At 40.5% G+C, this 24,792-nt stretch overlaps 1 protein-coding gene across 1 annotated transcript; it reads right to left on the minus strand.

Moving 5' to 3' along the window:
• Positions 1-85: 85 nt before the first annotated feature.
• Positions 86-24,328, minus strand: SLC26A5 (solute carrier family 26 member 5). The gene is made up of 18 exons (XM_080621738.1): positions 24,121-24,328; positions 22,179-22,318; positions 19,050-19,160; positions 18,342-18,523; positions 16,518-16,682; positions 14,312-14,464; positions 13,016-13,098; positions 12,775-12,922; positions 11,511-11,624; positions 11,131-11,208; positions 10,278-10,373; positions 9,403-9,509; positions 8,175-8,244; positions 6,581-6,673; positions 5,569-5,691; positions 4,427-4,639; positions 4,104-4,158; positions 86-3,567 (listed from the first exon to the last, which is right to left on the minus strand). The coding sequence occupies exons 1-18, from the start codon at positions 24,273-24,275 to the stop codon at positions 3,434-3,436; spliced, it is 2,220 nt and encodes a 739-aa protein (XP_080477864.1). The 5' UTR covers positions 24,276-24,328; the 3' UTR covers positions 86-3,433.
• Positions 24,329-24,792: the final 464 nt, after the last annotated feature.

Genomic DNA, 24,792 nt, shown 5'->3' on the forward strand with positions numbered 1-24,792 from the left:
CCAGTGGAGAATTGATGCTGTAGGAAAACAGCTCAGTGAGATTCCAGTGACATGGCCTAAGATAATGAAGTATTTTTAAATTGGGCACCTGGGCAATGTTAGAAATCCAGAGTTTAGGATTTATATCCCAAAACTTACCATCTGACCTGTGGAGGTGCTGAAAGATCCCCAAGTGGCTGCAGGGTTTCTGGATGTGCTCAGAAACATGCATGCTCAGAAACATAGTGCAATGCTCTGCACTGAGGTGTAGGGATGTCCCAAGGAAACTTGGCAACTACCACAGGAAAAATGCTGAGGAGAAGGGACATGCGGTGCCTCGTGGTCTGAGTCATGGCCCAGCTTAGGGAAGATGTGAAGGGATATTTTTTCTCTCCTGGGTGGATGTGCTGGTGGCATCATAACTTGTTTGTTTTTTTAATTCAGTGGTTTTGTTCATCCGTTTTGCCGAGTTTCCCTATTACAAAATAATAAGTGGGTCAAGAAGGAGGAAGAAGCGTAGTTTCTTAGTGCTAAGTGAAGATTCCTTTATTTGGTTCCTGCTCTTTAAAGGATTCAAGTTGATAAAGTTTTTGGTAAGAACAGTCTGGGGTGGGATGCAGGTTCATTGATGAGACAGACTTTTCCTTCTCAAGCCTGAGCAGGAGTGGTGGTTCAGGAAGCTTGACTGGTTCAGAAAGCAGCAGAGGGCACCTCTCTGTTTACCAAGAGCAGTACTTGAAATTCAGTGTTACTTTTTACTTCTGCAGCTCTTGGTGACGGTCCCCCGAACTTCACAAACTTGAGTTCACAAGCTCTGAGACATCCCACTCAGAGGGAGACGCTGGTCACAGCCTGCTGTGGTCCAGGAGAGCTCAAACGGCCTCACTTAAGACAACTGTTTATTGGGTCACAAAATGATTGGCTTTAATCATTAGTAAATTTCCATCCTGGCTACAACCTGAGTTGGTAATTATTAGCTCCAGTAACAGCGTACCATTCTAGTCAGGCTATGACCAAGGTGAGGAATCTTCCAAGGCTGTTGGGGGATGACTGATTGATTATTCCTTAGCCAGGCAACAGGAGTCCCTGCTCTGGTCAGTGCTGCTCCCTCCTTAACCGTGCAAAAGTGCCTGGTGCAGCCAAGGGACACTTCACTGCCCAACTCATTTAAGAAAGGCCAAGGCCTGACAAGGATTCCTGAGATGGCAGAGCAGCCCTGGGCAGAGTGGGGGGGACGCATCACCACAGCCAGCCAATGCAGACAGACTAGAGGGAAGAAGATGAACCCTGTTCAGAGTTTAAAGGATGTGGCTGTGTTTAATCCAGCACTGACAAGCCTCAGATAGGATTTAGATAGCAATCTGTTAATCAGTATGGGAAAGAGGAAGTCAGTTCACTCTGCAGTAGATAAGCGGCTGGCAAGGGGGAAGCAGTGCTTCATCTGGTGGTAGCAAAGCATAGGAGGAGACAGTACCCAGAAGCAGGTTGCAGAGTTCCAGCACCACCCAGCCTGGGATCTAGGACTTCTTTGAGCAAAGGTTTCCAGTTCAGCAATTCCCAGGAAGGGCTGCTGCTGTTACGAGGGTGGGAAATGCAGCACCAGTTGTACCACGTACCACTGTAAGGCCTGGCATGGACAGGGCTTCCTGTGGTGGGGGAGCAAGGAAGGCGAGGAGCAGGAACCTGAGCCAGACACACACCTCCAGGGACCTTGGCTTGTCCCACAGACAGTCTTGCCAAGACAAAGCAGAATATTCTGGCAACTCATAATTACTTTATTTTGGAAGTTGACCCAATTTTGACATGAAGAGACTACATAGTTAAAAACTGAAGCTGCAACAAGCTGAAAGTAGAAAAATACACTGTATGTAGGTACAAAGGCTTGTTAGACTAGTTAACATTATAAAATGTACCAAAAGGTGTTTAAGTAAGCACACCTGATGTGTTAACATGCATTGAATTCTTCCTTTGAACTCCAGCTAAGCAGTAATTTCTGATGCAGAAAGCTTCCTATCCCTATTGGCAGGGAGTCTGAGGAAATAAAACATCTTCCCTGACTGCCCCCAGTTCTTGGGAAACCTGGTTTACCTGAAGCAAGCCCTAATCACAACAGAGCTTGAAGCAGAATGAAGTATTAAGTAAGTTCTGCATTCAGAAGAGGGGAGGTCATTTGAATTCCCTTATGCACAAGACCTTTGATTTGGGGGTGCTAAAGGAAATGTCACTGATGTTCCACTTCCCCTGTGCTGCTGAAATAACCCGGAGAGAAACACCTTGACAGGTTCCTACCCTTGCTCAGATTCACAGTGATTGTTGTTAAGGGAATAGAAGCATTGAACATTTCTTTCTTTTGCTTGAGTTACATTTCCATGGCTTGCATCTCACACCTGAAGTTAAGCAGTACCACAGCAGCCGGGCTGTGCAGACATAAGGAGAAAACCCACACTACTGTTCCTTTTAAAATCTCCAAATGTAACATTTTTGAGTTCAATTGAAATCTGTTTCTCAAAACACTTAAAAGCTGAGGCAGAAGCAGCACTGCTGGCAGGACGATGTCTCAGGCAACACAAAAGTACTCATCTTTTTTTGGGGGGGACCACTGAGACTTTAAACCTTGTCTGCATTTTTATTCCAGCTTGACAGACTGCACATCAGGCGTCAGTTCTCAATGTAATTTTAATAAGCTTCACTCCTGCCTTCAACCAGTTTTGTCTTCAAACTTTGAAGCTAAACTAATTTTAGCTCAAAATCAAGTGTAGTCTTTTCTAGAAAGCATAACTGGGTTTTGGCAGTGAAAGTATTGATAACGTAGTAATTCAATGATGAATTTCTATTTGAAGCTCACTTAGAGTGAAAACATTCAGGCAGTGAAGAGTGTAGGTGAGACAGGTTACCAACTGTACCATCCAGGTTTAAAAAGAGCAGCAGCTAAATGCCACCAGTGTGAACTCATTAATCTGGCTGGCAGACTGTTGTAATTTGTATGACTTTGTATGATTGTTGTATGCAGATGTTGACATCAGGCTTTAAAAGTCAGCTAAGAAAGTTCTTTAAAGACACTGGGACAGTGCATTGTAGTTGCAGAACAGTTACTTCCTGCAAGATCCCACCTTGTAGTGAGTTAAAGTGCCCATTTTCTCAACAGGAATCGTAATGTCACCATATCTGTCAGATCCTGATTGTAGCAGAACACACTGAATTTTCTTGTCTTGCATAATTTGGTGCTTGTATGCTGTTGGAAGGCTATACCCTGATTGAAGGAATAAAATCAAGAGCATGAAGGCTTCCACTTCCTTATTCACTCTTCCTACAGAAAATAAGCACCACTCTATACCCGTAGATACAAACAGCCTCAGGCTCTCTCTTTAAACCTTTTGTGCAAATTAAATATTCAGAAAGAGTCTCCATCAGCATAAATCTGGCTTCCATCCCACTCGATGCCACTCTGCAGAGGTCAGTCAGCTTGCAAAGCAGACCTGTCTTTCATTTGGCAAGCCAGGACAGCATCGTGAAGACTGTGAAACAGCAACTCTCTCGTTACAGTGTTATCAAAAAAATTCAGTCTTGTCAGCTCATTCATAACAGGGCCTGAAAACAGAAACCAAACATGGCATCAGTGTGTAAAATAAAGTACAAAGATGGAAGACAATGGTATCCTGGGAAGAAGACAACACCTTGTTCTCTGACTTCTTATTACTTAAAACATTTAAAATAGCCAGATGGATCGCATGCTACTGGTACTCCAAACAGGTAATTCACTTATCCAGACATACAGAGAGGCCTGTTCGTGGCTGAAGGTGATACAATTCCAACTATCAGAAACTTGGACCATTGCAGGTTCTTCTCCTCATTACATTCGTACAACAATTCCAAGATACAAAGTTTGGTGTGGCATTTACAATTTGCCAGCTGGAATAAATGGATGCAGGATCTAGTCCTGATAGAACTGTGCTCTACTTTCACTAAAGTGAAGGCTTTAATGCATATGGGCTTGCTTTTCCTCCAATCCTTCACTTATGTGATGTGCTGAGGGCACATCTACTGAGGGCAGCAGAAAATTCGGGACTAGAGGGAAAGAAAGGAAATACACTGTCCCCCATAAAGCTCACAAAACCCCAACTCACCACTGCAGCTGGCAATACAGACACAGACATCAACTTCTTTGTATTCTTTTATAATCTGCAACAGAGTTAAACTGAAGTTAAACACAGGTATATCATTGTACACACTGGCGTTCTGGAAGATGTAAGCCTATTACTGTGAAAGTTGCCCAGTTCACATTCCCCAGAATTCAGCTAGAACTTACAGAGCTACAGAATTAAATCCATGATTAGCTGAGATACTGGACTGTATTTGAGCTGGCATTTATGTCTCCTGCTGACAGGTTCCCTATTAGGTATCTCACAAGTTTTCTCTGGGTTTTTCTGGGAAAAAAAGCCCTACTTACTGATTTTAGTGTTTTTGCTCCAACTGAATCCACAAAGTTCACCGGGGCGAAATCCAGAATTAAAGAGTGGATGTTTGCTTTGGGCTCCACAAAATGTTCATGTTCATCAGGAGATGTGTCTTGTACACTAGCATTAGCAGATGCAAATTTTCCATTTACAGGTAACTCATCATTTGCTATCTCATGTTTTACATTTGCTTCCACATCATTAGTCTGGGAGAGAAGATAAATAATGTTTAATGACAGCCAATGCTTGTTCAGTGTAGATCCTCTTCCTCCCCATACTCGTCTGTTGCTTCTACCTTTAAACAGTGTATAGCTCCTAACCATGACAGACACTGGCTGTACATGCATGCATGCTTCCGTATCTCACATATATCAAGGTTCATTCTCTTATGCCCAGCCTTTATACAATCACTTAAATAGCTTAAAGCTGTTATCTTAGCAGGGAATTACCCATTTCCTTCAAACACTGACACCTGCTCATATGTTCTTACTCCATTTCCATGCCTTATTCAAACACTGACACCTGCTCATATGTTCTTACTCCATTTCCATGCCTTATTCCTGCTGATCCTGTCAAGGCCTGTATATTCAAATGAAGCAACAGCAACTGGGCTCTTAAGTTAGGCTTTTAATAAAAATAAATGGTATAAAGCTCCCACCATCAGGGTGAATTTAAACATGCACAACAGTACCAGCATGTTTCAAAAAGCCCTTCTCAATGTACCTGCCTCACTTAACCACACCAGGATCAGCAGTGCTAATGGCACTTTTTTATTACAGGGGTTGCTAATTTTAATTAATTTTATTATATCCTATTTCTGCATGATTATTCCAAGTGTATGGGGAGGGACAGAGGCAGGGTCATACCAATTTCTGCTGATATCATTGATGAGACAATCTGACTGTATGGAAAGGCTCCACTATATTCTACCTGCCTGTAATCAAGGTTCAACACAATCATCTAGTCCAGCCACGAACCCCTGATCCTCATGCTGTTCCCTCAGCAGCCTGTCCACACTGCAAAGTGCTTGCTCCTGAAGCCTCCCTACCTCAGCAGCACTCTGCACCTTGTTCATACAAGAACAGTAACACCACAAAGCAGCATAGTAGCTGATAAAGCAGAGGTAAATATTTACCGAAGACGTGACCAATTTCAGTACAGCTTTCTTTTTGAGTTTATTTGCTGCCTTGATTTCCCTGGCATGCCTCTTCCGGGCTTTTTTCCTTGCTGCTAATATTGCACAAGGGTCCACTCCAGTCTGTTTTGAAAAAAGCACAGTCAGAGGAGATTCAGCTTGTTAGGATAACACTGCAGCATCAGTTAGCACTGAATTAATCAGTCATGAATTTAAAACACAAGCCTGCATTGTTCAGCCTCTCTTGGTGGGGGTGAGAAGGGCATCAAGTAAGAAGGAATAATCTTGGCAAGTGCTGTGTTAACAAGATGAAGAAGAGATGCATCACATTCTTTTCTTTAAATCAAAAAGCGCCATGTTTCAATGGAAAGCTGATTTGAGTGGAGAGAGCAAAGGGGAGAGAAGTGCATCTGGCCATCAATCACTCTTGCTTTGTGAAGGTAAGTACCACCCACCTGGTTTACAAGACTCACCATGGGAGCTACAGAAAAATTGTTCAGAAGTTAGTACAGGTGCAGTTGCTGCCGGGACAGGCAGTTCTGCCCTCAGCTAGTGCTGTTATTGCCATTCCCACCCAGTCAAATGCCAGTTAGACAGGAGGCGAGGCATACTCTGTATGCAGGTCATTTGTTCCTCATGAGAGGCATTAAATGCCCACAATATGCCACGGTCTCACACTCCAGTAAAGTTTATCACCCAAGAAGGAAGCTTTTACTCCCAGACATTTTGTTTTCAGTTCAGTAAATACTATTTTCCTCTGAAAAAAAAGAGGTGTTTGACCAGTTCGTGCTCTGCAACCACCACACTATTCATTCACAAGCAGTCAGTATTTAGTTACACTTTACTAGTTTATTCCCTCCCACCACATTGTTGCTCCTTAATATGATGTGCAGTTGGCTGGAGGATCACCTTCTCGTATCTTACTGATCACCAGGGGCCACAGGCTGAAAGATGTTCTAGAAACCAGTTTGAATTTTCAAGACATGGACATTAAAGAATTTGCTCTACTCACCTTTTTCTTCAGTGCACTTGTATATGACTCACTATTGGCAAAATAAAGTGATGCATTAGCTTGAAATATTTTTATTCCAGGATATTCTTTTACCTAAGGAAAAGAATATTGAATGTGCATAGTTAAGTATTGTCTGCACTAGAAGAAAAGCACCTGTGTGATCACAAGACACATGAATATGCAGCAACACAACAGCCACCCCTGAATGGCTACTGGCATGTGTCAAATAAAGAAGGTTGACTCTTTTGTGGGCAAAGCCAATCAGAAGATCAGAGCCTCTCCCCTTCCTGGTGTAATACTATACACAGTCAATGCCATGTAACATTTCTCCTTCTTTATAACAACAAAATGTACAGTCATAAAAAGGAATTTAATATTTGCAGTTCTCTGATGTTGCTATCTGCAGGTGGATTACCATGAGGAAATCATGCAGATCTAGGAATACTTCCTTTCAGCCTCCCTTTCTACAAACACAATGACCTATTGCTCTCTTTCCCTCTTTCTCATCTCCTCAGTTACCAAAACCAGACCCTTTCAAATCTTTGGTTTTAAACAGGCCTTCAGATAGGTAGGTCTCAATATCACTTCTTTCCTCTGCTTTAAATGAAGTCATCCTTAAACAAGCTGCACTCTTGCATGTTACATGCAAATGACCTGGCCAGCAGGAGAGATCCAGCCTGCCATATGCTGCCAATTTGTCTTTATACAGGAGAAGGAAATGCTGACTGCAGTCAGAATAACAAAAATGGAATCTCCTCTTTGCATACAGCTACAAATATGCCCACATATACTTCTGCATTGTATCTTATTCAAAGCAAAACTGCTAGTGAGAATATTTTCAGATTACAGCATCATCTTTTCACATACGTTTTTATAGACTTAAAAACCTATACTTTTACAGTCTAGGTTTTTAAAAGCCTAGACTTTACTAGGCTCCTCAGTAAAGGAAGCTGTAGCCTTAATAGCAGCATCTTTGAGAACAACACAGCAGAGTGCAGAAAATTGTAGTTTCTGTTTGTGAATAAATACAGCATGTTTATATTCATTATATTGACAAAATGTACTGCTTTCACCAACTTTTACTTGAGCAAAACAGCATTTATAAGAATCTAAGTGCATGGCAAGCAATTGTGCCATTAATCATCTACATTTATTGAGCAGGGGATGGGTGGAGGCAGGGAGATGCTGTTTTGAACAGTTGGTGGAATTCTGAAGAACATATCAGTTTGGATCCTGGGTTCCATGGATTTCATGCAATACTGTCACACAAGTAAAGAAGGTGGCCTTGTATGTACTCGTGTACATAGAAGGTTTAGCAGTGGTATTCCTATAAACCTGAACATTTTGCATAAGCTAGTACAATGGAAGTAGTATAAAGGTTACTGGTCAAACATACATGCAGTACCAAAGCCTAGCATTTTGAACAAAACACCTTTTGTTACTAAAATAAAGTTTATTTTCTTTTCCTTCAACACAGGTGAATGCTAGGCAGGCAGCAATGTATGTGCAGTATGATAGGGCTAAGCAGCAAATAGCCACAGTCATCTTTGTTCTACTACATGAAACTCTTCAATGCAGAAGAATGCACTCCTACCTCTTCATATTCTCCCACATTACAGTAGATGTCAGTGTCAGGAATCTGACCAAGGATTCTGTATTGAGGGCTAGAGAGAAATGGAAGCAAATGTCTCAGTATTATCACTTACAAAGTGGAAAAGTGAGTGTTTGATACAGATTGAACCTTACCTTAACGGTTGTTCTGCAGTGCCTGTCTGGTACAGGCTTATCTAAATGTGGTTAAACACAGTAGGCAGTTTATGGCAGGAATACAATAAAGGGACCATTTGGTGACCAGACAAGTTTGCTTATGTCAGTGCAAAGCCAATTTATAAACTTGGCACTATAGTGTTGTCATTTTCTGAAAAGCATGGGCCAAAGCATGCGAAGGTCCAGGGCAAGCTCTGTTTGGCAATAACTGGTGCAACCACATTGACTACCTTGCAAAAATGGAAACTCATGCTGGTAGGAAACATGCTGCAATGTCAAAGAGCCACTCTGCTCCCAAAGAGAATTCCTGAGCAGATGAATATTCCCAACTTACAAGCAATGTGACAGCAAAGTACATTATTGTTCTGCTTGCAAGAACAAAAATGTATAGAGATGGCACAAAAATACTCTTATTTATGCAGAGGAAATTTTAGAATTTGGTTTCATTCCAACACAGACTGAAACCAGGACTTTTATACAAAAGAAAAGAAGCCTCACATGACAGTCCTATCCACAAATGCAAGAAATCATTTCACTGTAGACCTAGAAAGCTTCACAGAAAACTTCTGTCACTTGGAATGGGGAAAGAGAAGAAATGATGTGAAAAACTAAAGGGCAGGCACCATTTTTTGATGAATTAGAACTCTCTTATAAAATACCTAAACATTCATCTAATGATAACCTGACACAACTTCTGCTTGACCTTGACAATTAGCGCACAGAAATGTAATCATTTACTGAAACTGGCATCGAGCAGATTCGAAGTTCTAAACTCTAGGCATTAAAAACAAGAAAACAAGATGATTAATAAATGAAAGAAATCGAATTCTTATGTTTATTATTGGAATTGAAAGTTCATGTCCTCTAGAAATGTTGTTCTTGGAAAAATAAAATGTGATCAGGGCCACAAGAGCATGACCTGTATTATGAGGCAGATTCTATACTGTATACAGTTGAAGGGGGTGGAATGGTCTTCTGTTGATTTGCACCCCTTAAACAAGCAAAACCACACAGGAGATCAGCAAACACTAATTTTGATAAAGAAGAAATCTGACCTTTGTGTTCGGTAAATAACGGTTATCATCGCAAATGCTACTGCAGTAAGCAAACCATAGTCTAGTCCCAGGAAAAGAGAAGCCACGAAAGCTACCACCCAGATGGCCTAAAACAAAGAAAAGGTCTGAATTATTATGTGTCCTTTTCTGTTAACAGTAAAAACAACAGCATAATTCAACCTCAAAACCTATGTATCAATTCTGTTCAGGAACACACTATAATGTAATCCATCCTGATATCAGACTGTAATTACCTTAACCTTTCAGATGGGGTAAAAGCTCAAGGCACACTAACATAACATCTGACAAACTGTCACAAATTAATTAATGCTTTAAGTCCTGTTCTCCAAGGAATCTTGTGTTACCATCAGACTCCAAATACCTTAGGATTAAAAAACACATATCCAAGGTCTGCAAGTAGCTCTCACTTAACTTACTTCAGCCAGTTAATCCAGGAGAAAAATGCCACTGAAATGTTCCCTCTGATACACTCTTAGTTCTGGCCCACTCCAGCCAGGTTTTTGGTGGATGGCAAATACCTTCAACCAGTTTTCTTTGTTGCTCTACTCTTCAAATTATTCCCAGACATTCCCATAGCCTTCAGTGCAGTTCCTATAGCAACACTGCAAATGCTCTGCTTTTACTGCAACCAAACTACTCTGACTTGAGTTAAAGGTTGCTGAAAAACAACAACAACATTCTTGTCTGCAACAGATCACTCTCCTAGGGTACTTACAGCTCCATGTCTTACTCTCATCCTTCATATTTTGTTTTGTAACTCCTTCATAAATTTCTAACTTGTTTGGGGGTCAGGAAGAAGAGGAGCAACAAATTTAATACAGTAAAATATATGCACTGAGCTGTGTATTACTCACCAGCTCAATCCTACTGGTTCTCCAGAAGTGTGTGACGTCTCCAAACTGTTTAAACATTCCTTTCAGGTTCACCATGACAATTGCAGCTAGCACTGTCTAAGAATATTGCACAAATGCAATTTTCAGAAGAAAAATAAATCCAATGCCAAGTAAGAACTTAAGAGCATCACAAATAGCTGTATTTCTGTGCTATGGGACAGAAGGAACTGGAGCTGTTTAGCCTGGAGAAAAGGAGGCTCAGGGTGGACCTTATCGCTCTCTACAACTGCCTGAAAGGAAGTTGTAGTGAGGTGGGAGTCAGTCTCTTCTACTAAGTAACAAGTGATAGAATGAGAGGAAATGGTCTCAAGTTGCACCAGGAGAGGTTTAGATTGGGTATGAGGAAAAACAACTTCACTACAAGGGCTGTCAAGCACTGGCACAAGCTGCCAAGGGAAGTGGTTGAGGCACCATCTCTGGAGGTATTTAAATCAGATGTGTAGATGTGGCAGTTAGCGATGAGGTTTACTGGTGGACTTGGCAGTGCTAGTTTTATGGTTGACTTGATGATCTTAAAGGTCTTTTCCAACCTAAATGATTCTGAAGGGGAATTGTTTGAAGGTATCATTTTTATGTTCTAAGGACAGAGCCCGGAATATCCAATATTAAAAACATCAACAAAAAGCATGCTGGATCCTCCAAAATATAATAAATTTATAGTCTAATTACAGCAAAAATGCATACAAAATTTAAAGGTTTCTGGACAAGGCCTGACTGCCTTGCTTACTGATCATCCCACAGCTTCCATTTTAGGCAATATTCACTGGCCTCTGTTCACTGACAACGCAATGCCTAACATGCAAAACTCTCTTACCTGCGGAAGCGGTTCAAAGAGGTATCCAATAGCCACAATTACCAACAGAACCACAATTGAGGAAAGAGTGCCTGCAATCTGAACAAAAGAAGACAGAAATTACTTCAAGTGCCCCCAAAGGGCAGTATTACTGATTAGCTTACCCCTCTCATGCTTTCCACAAGGCTGGTTGTTCAAATGACTTTTGATCCCTCCCACTCATTTCACCCACTCTGGCTGTTGTGTGGCTTTCTCTCCTGGCCCAAATTTGAAACATGGGAAACTCCAGTTATTCCTTCTGGCCCACGCAGAGAAATCTGGCAGTCAAGTGAAGCTTCAGATGTTAGCTTTGGAGCTCCAAAAAGCAAACTGGGTTTGGCTCAAAATTTGGGTTTACATACCTGTGTTTTCCCACCGGTGCTTTCCTGAACAAGACTCCGAGACATTGAGCAAGTGACTGAAAAGCTTTGGAAAAACGACCCCACAGAGTTGCATATTCCCAAAGCAATAAGTTCCTGTGTTAAACAATAAAGTAAAACAAAATCAGTTACACTGAGCAACTGCACAAAGCTGGAGCTACCCATACATATTAATAACAACATCTTATTTACAGTGCTTTTGAGCAATCGATTGCAGAGAATAAGCAACCTTATTGTTGCTTATAGTTGTGGTTCTCACACTATCGCCAGCTGATACGTGTTATATCATCTGTTAAATAAAGTCTGATGAAGTGCTGGAGACATTTGCCATCCTTTAATGTTATGGTAACAAGTCAGATTGAAAACTAAAATGAATGACAGCATTGCTTGTTTTAAGGATTTCTTAAACTTTGGGATAACTTGAATTTCAACCCTGAATATACATGGAAAATGGTTTCTCATACCAACACTGTTCTTTGCTTCCCACCCTAAACTATCTGGTTAGTACTATTAGAACCAAGAGCAGCGTTGGCTGTGTTTCCATGGATGATAAGCCATTGCTGTACATGACAAAACCAATGTGTGTCCATTGCTTCATCAAGAAGATCCCTCACGAAAACTGTTACTGCCAGCGAGATCAGAGCTCCATCTACCTCAGTACTGTGTAAGAAAGTATTTGCTTGCAGTGAGGCCTCCCCAGATTACCCTGCATCCCGCTATTTGTAACTGAGGTGATCCAAGTTACATGTTATCAGTAATTCTCAATGGGTTTTTCTCTTTCCATTTGTACAGTCCTTTTATTGTTTGCTTAAACACTCAGCATGCACTGCATCCTGTGACAAGGAGTTCTGTGGTTTAAGATCCAGCTGAAGTAGCATGTGGCACTGAAGAAAAGATCTACAATTAACAACCATGCATATGTCCAAGTCTGACAGAAGCAAGTTTCCCAAAATGAAGCTAAAAGTGAAACTGGTTATTAAAACACAGCCAGAAGAAGAACTTAAAATAATTCCGGGCATTTAAATGTGTAGGCCGTCAAAAATCTGACCTGATTCCACAATGAAAGAAAAAAACTTACTTTTCATAGAATCATAGAATAGTTAGGGTTGGAAAGGACTTTAAGATCATCTAGTTCCAACCCCCCTGCCATGGGCAGGGACACCTCACACACTTTGTCCCATTCTATTTTAACAACATAATAAAGGTGCTTCTGAGAATTTTCAATGAAGCAATCCCAATACTTTACCTGATTCCCATTAATGGTGTAGCCATGTTTAAGGGCAAAGATTTTGGCCATTGATACAGCCATTGAAAATCCAACTATTGCTATTGCTATTGCATCCACAAATATTGCTGGGATGAGCTGAATCTCAGGAACTGCTGGTGGACGTAACCTTGGAGATAAAATAATATTTACAAATTACTATAATAAAAGCTACATGCCATACAGAAAAGGTACAGTTTCAATAAGTATATATCATTCCTACCCTTGAGGAATATTCCCAACAACATCCACTTTGTATGACTCACTCAGATTCATTCCAGCTGAAACTCCTGTGCCAATGATTACCTAAAAATCCAAATACATTTGTAAACATCAGCTAGAAAGAGAAAAAGCAACCTGAAGAACTAATAACAGCTAGCTGATTAGGAATAATACACGCAATGAATTACATTTATTTGTCAATCAGTTTTCTAAGGTTCAGGAGGTAAAGAAGTAGATAAAAAGGAGAAAGTATCATGAGTTTCCCTTCATCATGCTCAACCCTCACTGGTTTTATGAAGCTTGGAAACAGCTAAATGGAACATGCTACGGTATGATCTGAATCGCTCAACTTCCCTTTGCCTGAGCTTGCTCAGGCAGAATAGTGTATTGGAAACTGAATGCAAGGACAAGCCAAGGACATCTGCACTGCCATCTTTTCATGTGCGTAACCAGCATGCTACCTGTGAATAGAACCAGTGCAGCAGTGATTGCTTTGCTAGTGCCTTATCAAACAATACCCTGCTACACCATCTGAATCATCTCTCAACAGCATTCCTTTTCTTTGTTCCTTCTATCTAGATTGTACCCTTACCTTCAATTATTCCCTTTCTCGGCTCTAACTTTGTGCAGGGTGTTTTGAGAGCTCTAGTTATCCAAGAACTCATTTTTAAATCCAACCACTTTTAAAGGTAGAAGGTTATCTAGGATGTGAGCTTTGTGTGTATTAAGATGGTCTGCTTTATCCGCGTATTTTAGAGTAGTCATTCGAAACAGAACCAATGCTGCAGTCAGTTATCAGTCTTAGAAACGGAAGGTTAAGTAGCAAGTCCAGTTGGTTCTTGCTTTTCTTTCTACCACTCCATTTTAAAAAGCCAGCAAGCCCTACGAAACCTCTGAAACAGGCATCTGTAAGCACCTTCCTCCAGGAGGGGGTTCTGCGCTGTTGGATTCCAAGTGATAAATGCCATTCAAAGGCATGTCCCTCAGAGAATCATTCAGGTGCCCAAACTCCAGGACACAGTGGGTTTTACAACAAATCTGTACCTACCTGTTGCCATCAGGGATGGTGGGTGTTTATCTGAGTTTTCAGTTCCTCTTTGGGACTTTACGCCTAAAACTTGGGCACATCAGTCCGTAACCTTATGAGTATCCAAACCTTCAACTGGATCAAGCCTCAAATTAATGATGTTCAACAGAAGTTACTCTAAAGCTCAATACACTTGATAGAAAATGAGATAGTTTCTACAGCTTTAAGTTAGTTATAAAATTTAGCTATAGAATTTCACAATGCCCTTACCACAATGATCTCCATAGGAATAGGAACTGGGAGCTGCTTCTTAAACCGGAGATTGATTTCCTTGCCAATAAACAGCAGAACAATGCATGTTAATCCAATAACCAATGCAGCTATATTGGTCGTTGTTATATTTGAAAGCACAGCAGCTATGCTCTGCAACAAAACAGAAGTATCATAACCATTCCTAAGATAATATAATCCTCATGGAGATTTGTCACAAAAGAACAAGTTATACACTGTTGTTATATCCTGCATTTATTACTACATGAATCAGTGCCTCGCCAAAATCCCCACTGTTCCCTCAAAACCCAGAAGTTCAGAGTATTGCAGGGAGGGACATGCCCTTGTCATCATCTACAGTATCTGTCTACCTCAAATGAGGCAAAAAATTTGGAGAAAAGACTATCACAGAAGTCTAAACTAAACCACATCTCTTGCCCTCAACATTTTCACACATACTTCATCCTGGCACTACTTGAAAGCAATAAATGCAAACTTCTTCTAATACCTTCAAACATTCTTTAGCAAATCATATCTACTTAAAGCTGCATAAAGCATTCTAAAATGATAACGCTGCCAATAAAACCACTTAGGTTACCACAGTAGTATGATTAAATAAGAGTGATTTTGCACCGCTGCTGACCTGCCCATTATGCCAAATACGGTTTAGTTGAAAACACGATTAAAAGGGTGTTAGGAAAGAAATCTTGATGGAACACAGAACTTGCTAGAGAGTAGATGTTTCCTCTACCAATTACTTCTCCTTCTTCTACTGCATTTTAATCAAATAAAAAGTAAATGACCTCTGGAGAGGTCTTTGAAAGAAGATGTAGATACCTTTCTTTAGACAGAAGGAAAGTTAGAGCAATTATCAGGGTATCATACATTCAATATGTCCTGATAGTACATCTCAAATGTATACCCTCCCTCCTATTTGTTTGGCAGTTAGTATATCTAGGTTTTGCGTTAATGAACTAAACAGCAAATTAAGGAATTAATCATTAGTGTGGCCTTGTTTTCAAAATGTTTGTTATATCTGCACAAATATATAAGAGAGATTCCCACAAAGTATTTTCTATAGCCTCCATGTGGTTGAAATCCTGAAGCTTCATTATTGCTGAGCCATCAATCTGTTCAACAGCTTGGGTTTTCACAGATACCTGAGATTTTCCCTATTCTTCCACTCAAGAATTCCTGTCTGCAAAATCAAGGCACTGATTTTGTGGTAACAATTTTGGGGCTTTCTAGACTGGAAGGCAAATCGGATTCAAATGCATTTCAATTCTGCCTGTTTGTAACAGCAAGAAAAGTAATGCTCATATAAACTTCAAAGCTTTGGTTGTGATTTGAATTGGAAAAGTCCCTTTAGAAACAAATAACTTGCTTCATGGGATCCATGATACTCTTTTCAGAGCACAACCGACAATTTTAAATTAAAATGAACAAGAGCTTTTGATTTTACTTAAGTCATACTAACCAAATCATAGCTTTACACTGCATGGTTTTCCTTCTGTCTTCCAGCATCACTATGTGTTGGACAGAGCAGAAGATTAAGCTATGAGCTATGTCAAATAGTGAATCGCTCCATCAGTTTTAATGCTTAGGGTCTTCAATAAGTAGCAATGTTTTACAGTGACTGTCCTTATTTCAAAACAGTTTTTCCTACTATAAAGAACAGGTACATTTATGATGACACAGAGCATTGTGTCCAACTACGCTACAAAACAGTTTACAAACAGGAAATGAAGAATACCCCCATCAGGAATTGTATGTGAAATTAAAGAAATACAGACTGGGCAAGGTTCTGACAGTAACATTTCCAAGCTTTGCCAAACATGTCTGGTCTGTAGTGAAGCATTTAGTAGCACATTTTCCCATGCTGTACCAGAGACTTGCTTCAATGAATATTATCTGTTCATATTACAAAACTACATTTAGCAGAATCCTAAAATCTGCCCACCTTAGACCATGCTGATCTATGAAGTTGCACCCAAGCAGCAGTTTAAGATGTTCATATATTGCTACGCACTTAAAGACCTCATACACAGTTTTGAACACTGAAGCATTATTCTACTTGATGCCATCATACTAATAATACTACTAATAACAACAACAACAACAACAATAAAGAATAAAAATAGGAAAAGGCTTAAGTATTAGATCCAGACAATGCAGAATTTACATGTTAGTAAATGTAGTTACTCACATATACAACTGAGAGGGGTCCACTGTATCGTTTAGTCTTAATGCCAAGTAAATACTTTAATTGGGAAGTGAAGACATGAACTGCAGCAGCAGTAGTAAATCCTCGTACTAGAGGCTCCGTTAAATAGATGGCTACAAATCCAAATCGAAGGAGACCTAAACACAACTAATGAAGAAGAGAAATATTAACCATTTGATTCCCACTGTAGCCTGAACATCAGCACTATGCAGCACACAGGCCGCAGAACACTTCTTCCCTTGGTGCCCAAGCCAGGTCAGGCAAATCTGAACTTGGCCTTTCTAAAGCCACAGCTCAGTGAACAGCCATCAATGCATCAAATCTTCCATGCCATTGGCAGGTGCATTGTGGGATATGAATAAATGTATGTGTTTGCATTTATGGACAGATTAGAGAACATCAGGTCGAATTTGGACTTCTGCAAAGCGTTCAACACTGTCCCACATGACATCCTTATCTCTAAATTGGCGAGACATCAATTTGATAGATGGACCACTCGGTGGATAAAGAACTGGCTGGCTGGCTGCACACAAAGAGTTGTGGTCAATGGCTCGATGTCCAGCTGGAGACCGGTAACGAGGGGTGTCCCTCAGGGATGGGTGTTGGGACCGGTCTTGTTCAACATCTTTGTTGGTGACATGGACAGTGGGATTGAGTGCGCCCTCAGCAAGTTTGCTGATGACACCAAGCTGTGTGGTTCGGTTGATACGCCGGAGGGAAGGGATGCCATCCAGAGGGACCTTGACACGCTTGTGAGGTGGGCTGATGTCAACTTTAAGAAGTTTAACCATGACAAGTGCAAGGTCCTACACCTGGGTCGGAGCAATCCCAGGCACAGCTACAAGTTGGGCAGAGAAGAGATTCAGAGCAGCCCTGCAGAGAAGGACTTGGGGGTGTTGGTCGATGAGAAACTTAACATGAGCCGCTTCAGTGTGCACTCACAGCCCACAAAGCCAACCGTATCCTGAGTTGCATCAAAAGGAGCGTGGTCAAAGGAGGTGATCCTGCCCCTCTACTCTGCTCTCAGGAGACCTCACTTGGAGTATTGTGTGCAGTTCTGGTGTCCTCATCATAAAAAGGACATGGAACTGTTGGAACAAGTCCAGAGGAGGGCCACGAGGATGATCAGGGGACTGGAGCATCTCCCATATGAAGAGAGGCTGAGAAAGTTTGGGCTGTTCAGCCTGGAGAAGAGAAGACTGCGTGGAGACCTCATAGCAGCCTTCCAGTATCTGAAGGGGGCCTACAAGGATGCTGGGGAGGGACTATTCATCAGGGACTGTAGTGACAGGACAAGGGGTAATGGGTTCAAACTTAAACAGGGGAAGTTCAGGTTAGATATAAGGAGGAAGTTCTTTACTGTAAGGGTGGTGAGGCACTGGAATGGGTTGCCCAGGGAGGTTGTGAATGCTTCATCCCTGGCAGTGTTCAAGGCCAGGTTGGACAGAGCCTTGGGTGGCGTGGTTGAGTTTGAGGTGTCCCTGGCCATGGCAGGGGGGTTGGAACTAGATGATCTTAAGGTCCTTTCCAACCCTAACTATTCTGTGATTCTATGAATAGGATACGAAGCAATAAACAGGAGGAGGTCCCATTTTTTCCAGTTAAGCCAAGATGCCAAAGACTTGACTTCAATGTATCCCTCGCCACTTCTGTTCTGTGGCTGCCATGAAACAGCCTGTATTCTACACAGTGCAGTGCTGAAGCACAAGTGTATTGACAGGGGGTCCAACATGACCCAGCACCCCTTGCAACCAAGTCTAGCAGCAGCACCTGAACTTGCCCTTACCAGAAACTGCAAGCACATACCTGGATGATTCCTGTAAGAAGGGCGAGAGTCACAGCTACCTGTACCCTCTTGGCATCCCTATCATTGTAATATTCAGGGGTATCTGTAACATTAGTAGAATTATAGCCTATAGAAACCACTTCATCAGGCACTTCCCTCACAGCAACGCCTCCAACCATCATACTAATCACAGCAAAGGTGCCTGAAATAAGAGGGAGAGAAAAATAATTGGTTAAAATCCTGGCCTTTTTTTTCTTTTTCTTAGGGGTGGTTCTTATTAAGAGATATATGGAATTAAACTATAATAGTTTTATACCTAAATATTGTATTTTTTAGTCCCCAAATCTGCTCCAGTGCTCAGCACCATTAAAGCTAGTTAGATGGTGAACATACACCTCTACACTAAGTAAACACCATTACTTTTTTCTATCTCAGTTTCTATTACGCAAATTAAAGATTCATTCTGGCCACATAGACAGCAATGAAATCATAGTTCTGGTGTTCACAGCACACATTTCTAGATCTAACCCAGTAAAAGATGGTCTTGTATTTCTTCCTAAGTAGGATGGATAAATTAACAATAAAAACTACTGCTAATGTTTGACATATTTGCATTACTTCTATTCACTTCAGTTGGAATTTATGGAAAACAACTACACTATTTCTCCATTTTTTACAACTTTATTAAACACAAACACACAGACTTCCAGTTATCCATACAGATATACCTATGGATATGTGCTTGGAGGTTCCAAAAATGGTATATAAAAAGACAGGATAAAATGAAGAATATAGGCCAAATACTGGAGGAACAGCTGCCAGCATAGCATAGGCTAAACCTAGAAAAGAGACACAAATATGTATGTTAGGCAAACAACAGAAAGAAACCATCTGAAGCAAAAGGATTTATGAACTCACCTAATAGGAAATCTAGCGACATATCACAGGTTTAAAAACCAAAAGATCTTGCAGGTAATACTCTTTAATATGTGTAATACTGTAGGGCAGTTCCTAAAACCTGATGGTTTAAGTCAGGAAGGCAGAAGTCTCTAACTACAGGCACTGCAGGTGTGTGCATGTGTGTTTGTCTGTACGTCTGTGCACCTCTGTATTCACTGTTCTGTTTTTGTCTTAACAGCCAGCAAACACTTCATGTTGCTTTTGGTTTCATCTGTCAAAGACTGTCATTAGAAACACTCAAAACTCCACAGCCAGTGGGACACATTTGATTTTTCTCCTTTTCTCATCAGACATGATCTGCATGGTAACCTAGCTTATATAGTCTGGTATTCTTCACAAAAAATGAAGTCCTTTTTGTTATTAAGCCCTGCCCAGTTCCACACAGTGGAAGTGCGATCCATACCAGTCCTATTAGTAAGGGGACTTCAAAGCACAACGATGGAGCTATAGGGGAACAGCTCTAACGGACTCAGGAGAGGGACAGCTCCCACAATGCTCCCCCTCTATGTGACCAGGCAGGTGCTTATCATGTGACCAGGCTCACAAGCAAACTGTGCACCACATGATGTGGTGCACAACTTTCCTGAGCAGTTCCAGCAAAATCAAAAGTTCTACATGGTGTTAATGAGAATTAGACACCAGAAGTGAACAAATGGGCATTGAGAAGGAAATGCTGTATTCTGCTTTGGTTCACTGATACATCTTCACAGATAAAGACTCATGACACCTGAGGAAGCTGTGTGTTCTTACCACACTTGGGAAGACTGGTCCAAGTTAGGCCAGAAAACTGATACATCTTCACAGATAAAGACTCACAACACCTGAGGAAGCTGGGTGTTCTTACCACACTTGGGAAGACTGGTCCAAGTTAGGACTGAAAACCTTAATAGTCCAGTGCAAATTACAAAAGGAAGCAATGGTTCACCCACCATGGAGAACCAGTTATACTCAAAACCACCTCTCCCTATTAATTTATTTTTAAATTGAAAGACAAAGGTTACAAGGAAGGAACAAAACCAGGACGGGATCTTCTGTGTCATCCAAGCAGTCTTGCACAGTGTAATAGCTCACACAGCCTTGCTCATGCCCTAAGCAATGTCTGAATCCTAACCAAGAATTCACATTCCTATCAGAAGTGGATTGCTGATATTATTCTCTTGCAGCAATGAGCTTTCATTAAGTATTTCTGAAACTCATCCCACCTATATTCTCTGCCCCAGAGGCTACCACTCACGCCAAGAGTATCAGAACACCCTGTACTATAACAGTCAGGCCTTTAACATGGTGATGAACAAGTGACCAGAACTGAAAACCAGTGGTTTCAAAACAAGGAGCGTGTGAATCATGTGAACCTCCTGATCTGAATACCCTTTTATTCCTTCTGCTGTCAGTGCCAAGGAAATAAAGAGATATTGACATGACAGGAGTTCATGGTTTAAACACCCTGGTCATTGTCATTCTGTCTGGAATTATTCCCAGGCTTCTTTGAACTTCTGCTTGCTATAATTAACATCCATTGCAGAAAAATAAAGTTCAACTTTTGTCTTTTTAGAAAGGAAAAAATTAGGAGCAGTTTAAGGGCATGTCCGCTGTCACTAAAGGAAAGAATAATGTTTAGTTTAAAACAAAGTCACAAAATTAAGTACAAAGTTCAGTGCTGACCACTTAAATTTCAGCATCCTTATCTGGTCATCACACAAACTGTGTTTCAGTATACAACCAGTAATGCTTGTGTCTAGTATATGACTCTTTTACCTGACAGTTAACCACATTACTTATGCACAAACCAGGAAGCTGCAGAAATAAACTGCATAGACTAAGTTAGGACACACCACAGCTTTAAGAGCCTATTAAAATCTAGGCTTCTTGGATTTACAGATTAATTCTTCAGAGCTGCCTCAGCCTAAAGTGGAACAAGTAAGGTGGAAATATGAAATAAACCAAAATGCAAGAAAACTTACGTATACTTAACTACATTGCCTTTAACATGAAGGCTCCTCTAGATGGGACGCAGTACAAGTTCAAGAATTCCCTCTACTCCAAGACTTTCTGGGGAAATCTACTAGGACTGTGGCAGCTGTCATGAAGCTGCTGTTCCCAGAGCAGTGGTGGTACCCCATAATCATACTGCTGTAAAAATGCTGTCATTTTCTAACCCCATAGCAGTTCTTTAACTGTTGATAGTAGGGTGTCAGGCTGAACAAAAGATTGTCAGCAAGACCTGGACAAAACAGTGAACACTGGCTTTCTCTTCCACAGAGCCTACTCCTGCTTCAGGGCCAGGCTCCACTTGAGGTCAAACTCCCAAGTAGTTTACCAGAAATTCTACAGATTTGCAGTCCTGTTATATAAGATACTTTTGATTTATTTCTACCATGTAAATCATTACCCACTATTATGGTTCCAGCTTAAATTGGTGACTTCTAGCCTTAAGAGAAAAAGAGGGATCAGTCTCTGATTTTGCACATTGTTCTCTGGTTAAATTTAGTTTGGTTACTTTGCAACAGTTGCTCTGCTGAAACATTACATCTCTATGTCTATCAGATACTGCTACCCTCTGCAGGAGATTTCCTACAAGTTTCAGGATGATGAGATCAGAAAATAATTGGGTGCATTCAGCAGAGGTTCAGACATGCACTTAAAACTGTGAAAATTTGTTCTGTCATCCAGAGCTGTAGGTATTGATCAGAGAGGTAAGCTTCTTACACAGTTTGCTGTGTATCATTGATGTTCTAAGGGAATCATCACTATGGGCTGGTGTGCAGAATGCTGTACTGATCTCCACACACACACCTGAAATACACATCCTATACTCACGAGCAGGAAGCCAAGCACTACTGTAAAAGCACACCCAGAAAAAGCAAACAAGGAACAAATAAATCCAGAGAAACACTCACCTTGAGGAAGCTGCATAACCCCAGTGCTTATACCTGAGATAATGTCTCCTAGCAAGTATTCTCTTACTCGGTAATGGGGAAGCCATTTTAAAATCGGTAAGAAATTGTAAAGATGAGACTTGGCTTTCTTAGAAGAACAACTGAAAATACAAAGCAGAAAGAAAAAGTTAGACACTAGCAAGGGACAAGTGGGTTGAAAAGATTGTCTTTCTTCCTTATGCAGGAAAAAAGCTCCATTAAAGGCAGGCTCAGACCACTGATGACAATTTCTGGACAAAGCTCAAGCACAAACAACTAAGACTCCAGCTAATTTAGCCCTTTATCACATGTTGCTTGCTGTTCACAATCCTTATGGAACTGGAGAAGAGAATCACAGTCTTGCGAGGCTGAAGGTCACTGGGAAGTGAAACTGTTCAAGTTCATATACAATTGAGCAGTCACACAACAGTTTTTGCTGAGAACATTGCTAGTACCAATGCTGAGAACATTGCTAGTACCAATCCCCTGAAATACCTGAGAATATTGCTAGTACCAATCCCCTGAAAAAAAAATCCCCTTATCCACTTGCTTTCTGATAATGGTTTTCACTCAAAGTACTTGACAATTTTTTTTCCTATTTTTACTTATTATTTGCACGCTTTATACTTCTTTGATTGTAACATTTTATATATTATGCTCCAAAAAAAAAAGCCACACTATTATTTTACTAATGTTTGTTACTATCACTGCTACCAATGGCCTTTTAGGCTATTTGAGAACATAACCTTTCTTTACCCTGAAAGGAAAGGCACTAGAGCCAGCAACACTGATCCTTGTGTCTCTTAGCAGAGTTATTAAGCTTTTGAAACTCTGACTCATGACAAATGAACAGAGCCAGGAAATAAATATCTCTATCCAGTATTGCCATGCATCATACTTTGATTGTGCTGTGGTAAGAAAGTTTAACCTTAGGTAAAAATGTAACTCTAGGATCATATAAATGTTTTTCTGCTAGGGGAACTACAAGAGAACTGCAGATTTGTTAACATTTCTGAATTCTCATGAGACTACACTGCACAGTGAAGAAGCTTATTGCTACAAGTGAGAGAGAAATTAGTCATCCACACTTCTCCGTGTTCAAGCAGATTGAATCGCAAGAAGTCATAGCTCAGGAGGATTTTGATCCAAGTATTTTTTCATTCAGGACATATAAGTTATTTGAGATGGAATTAGGTGTCATTACCATTAGAATGGTCATTCCATTAACCAAAACAAATCTCCAAATGTTGGATCATGGGAACAGGAATATTTTACAGACAAGCAGTCAGGCAGAAATCATTTGTTGTCTTGCAGAACAAGGTTCTAGCAAGAAATTGAATCAACTCTGCAAATGGAGCATGGATAAATGGAATGCTAATGAGAACTTAACTAGAACAAGTTTCTTTTTGCTATCCTCTGGTACTACAGAACAAGAGTTGCGTAGTTAAAGAAATTTCCTGTCTAATCAGATGATACTTCGATTCCAAAGCAGAATACCTCTATTAGGTCCTTATTAGACTAACAATTAAGATTTCTACAGAGGTGTCATACATTTCCATTCTTCTTCCACAAAACGAACATATGAAGCACAAATTTGGCTCTAAGCATTTCCACTTAAAAGGACAGATATTTTTCTGGGTCTTATGAATTCATGTCACGTGATTTGACTAATAATTCACATTCCTCTGCTGCATATTTTCCTTTCCACTTTGATGAAGACAATTCAATTAATTTATCCAACATTTTGTAATATGGTTATATATTAACATATAAAAACACACATACAACTTCATCGCAGTCTTGCTGAATAATCAAAGTAGAACTATTGCTATTATTTCTTTGAAGAGACTGTAAGTTGTGCATTAATCAATTAAGAATTAGGATATTTCTAACCAATAAAATAAAGATAAGACAAAACCCCTACCGACAAGAATGTGCAATCTTCTGCCTTAACGTCTGAGGTGTTCTTTCTCGTCTGTGCAGCTGTCCTTCCAAGAGCTGTTGGTTATATATTGGTCTCTCCACACAATACTTCTGGGTTTGCTCAAGACATACTTCATCTACTTCAGCATGTTCCATAGTTGATCTCTCAGAACAGGAGCCAATGAAGAACAGTTCCACTATTGCCACTGAAAAATCTGGTTGCAGACAAAATAAGTTTGGTTACTTTTTTAACCTCAGATTTGGCATTTCCTTTCAAAGAATGTATTTTGACAAGCTAGAGACAAGAACTGTGAATGCAGTTTAAAAGCACTAATTAAACAGGCTGTAACAGGTGTAAGTAAATAAACCATACTCACAAACCTTACTATATGGAAGCCATTCATTTATGCTTCTCTGAGGTAAAGAAAGCTTTTATATTAATTACTCTGTAAATAGCTGCAAAAGCAAACTTAGAAGGTTACATTCATGCTTGCCTGGATATTCCCCTACTCAGTTTGTAAAGAAAACGTCAGTGTTAGAGGGAGATTACTTTATTGCTGAGTTACTTCCTGCTTACTCACAAACTGTCACGTCCACCTCCAAAAGACAGAACTCCAATTTTAACACTGAGAAAGCCACTTCTTTCTTCCACAAAGCCAGGTGCTTCCTGCAT

The sequence above is a fragment of the Psittacula echo genome (assembly GCF_963264785.1).
Source record: "Psittacula echo genome assembly, chromosome: 1".
NCBI classification, from domain to species: Eukaryota; Metazoa; Chordata; class Aves; order Psittaciformes; family Psittacidae; genus Psittacula; species Psittacula echo.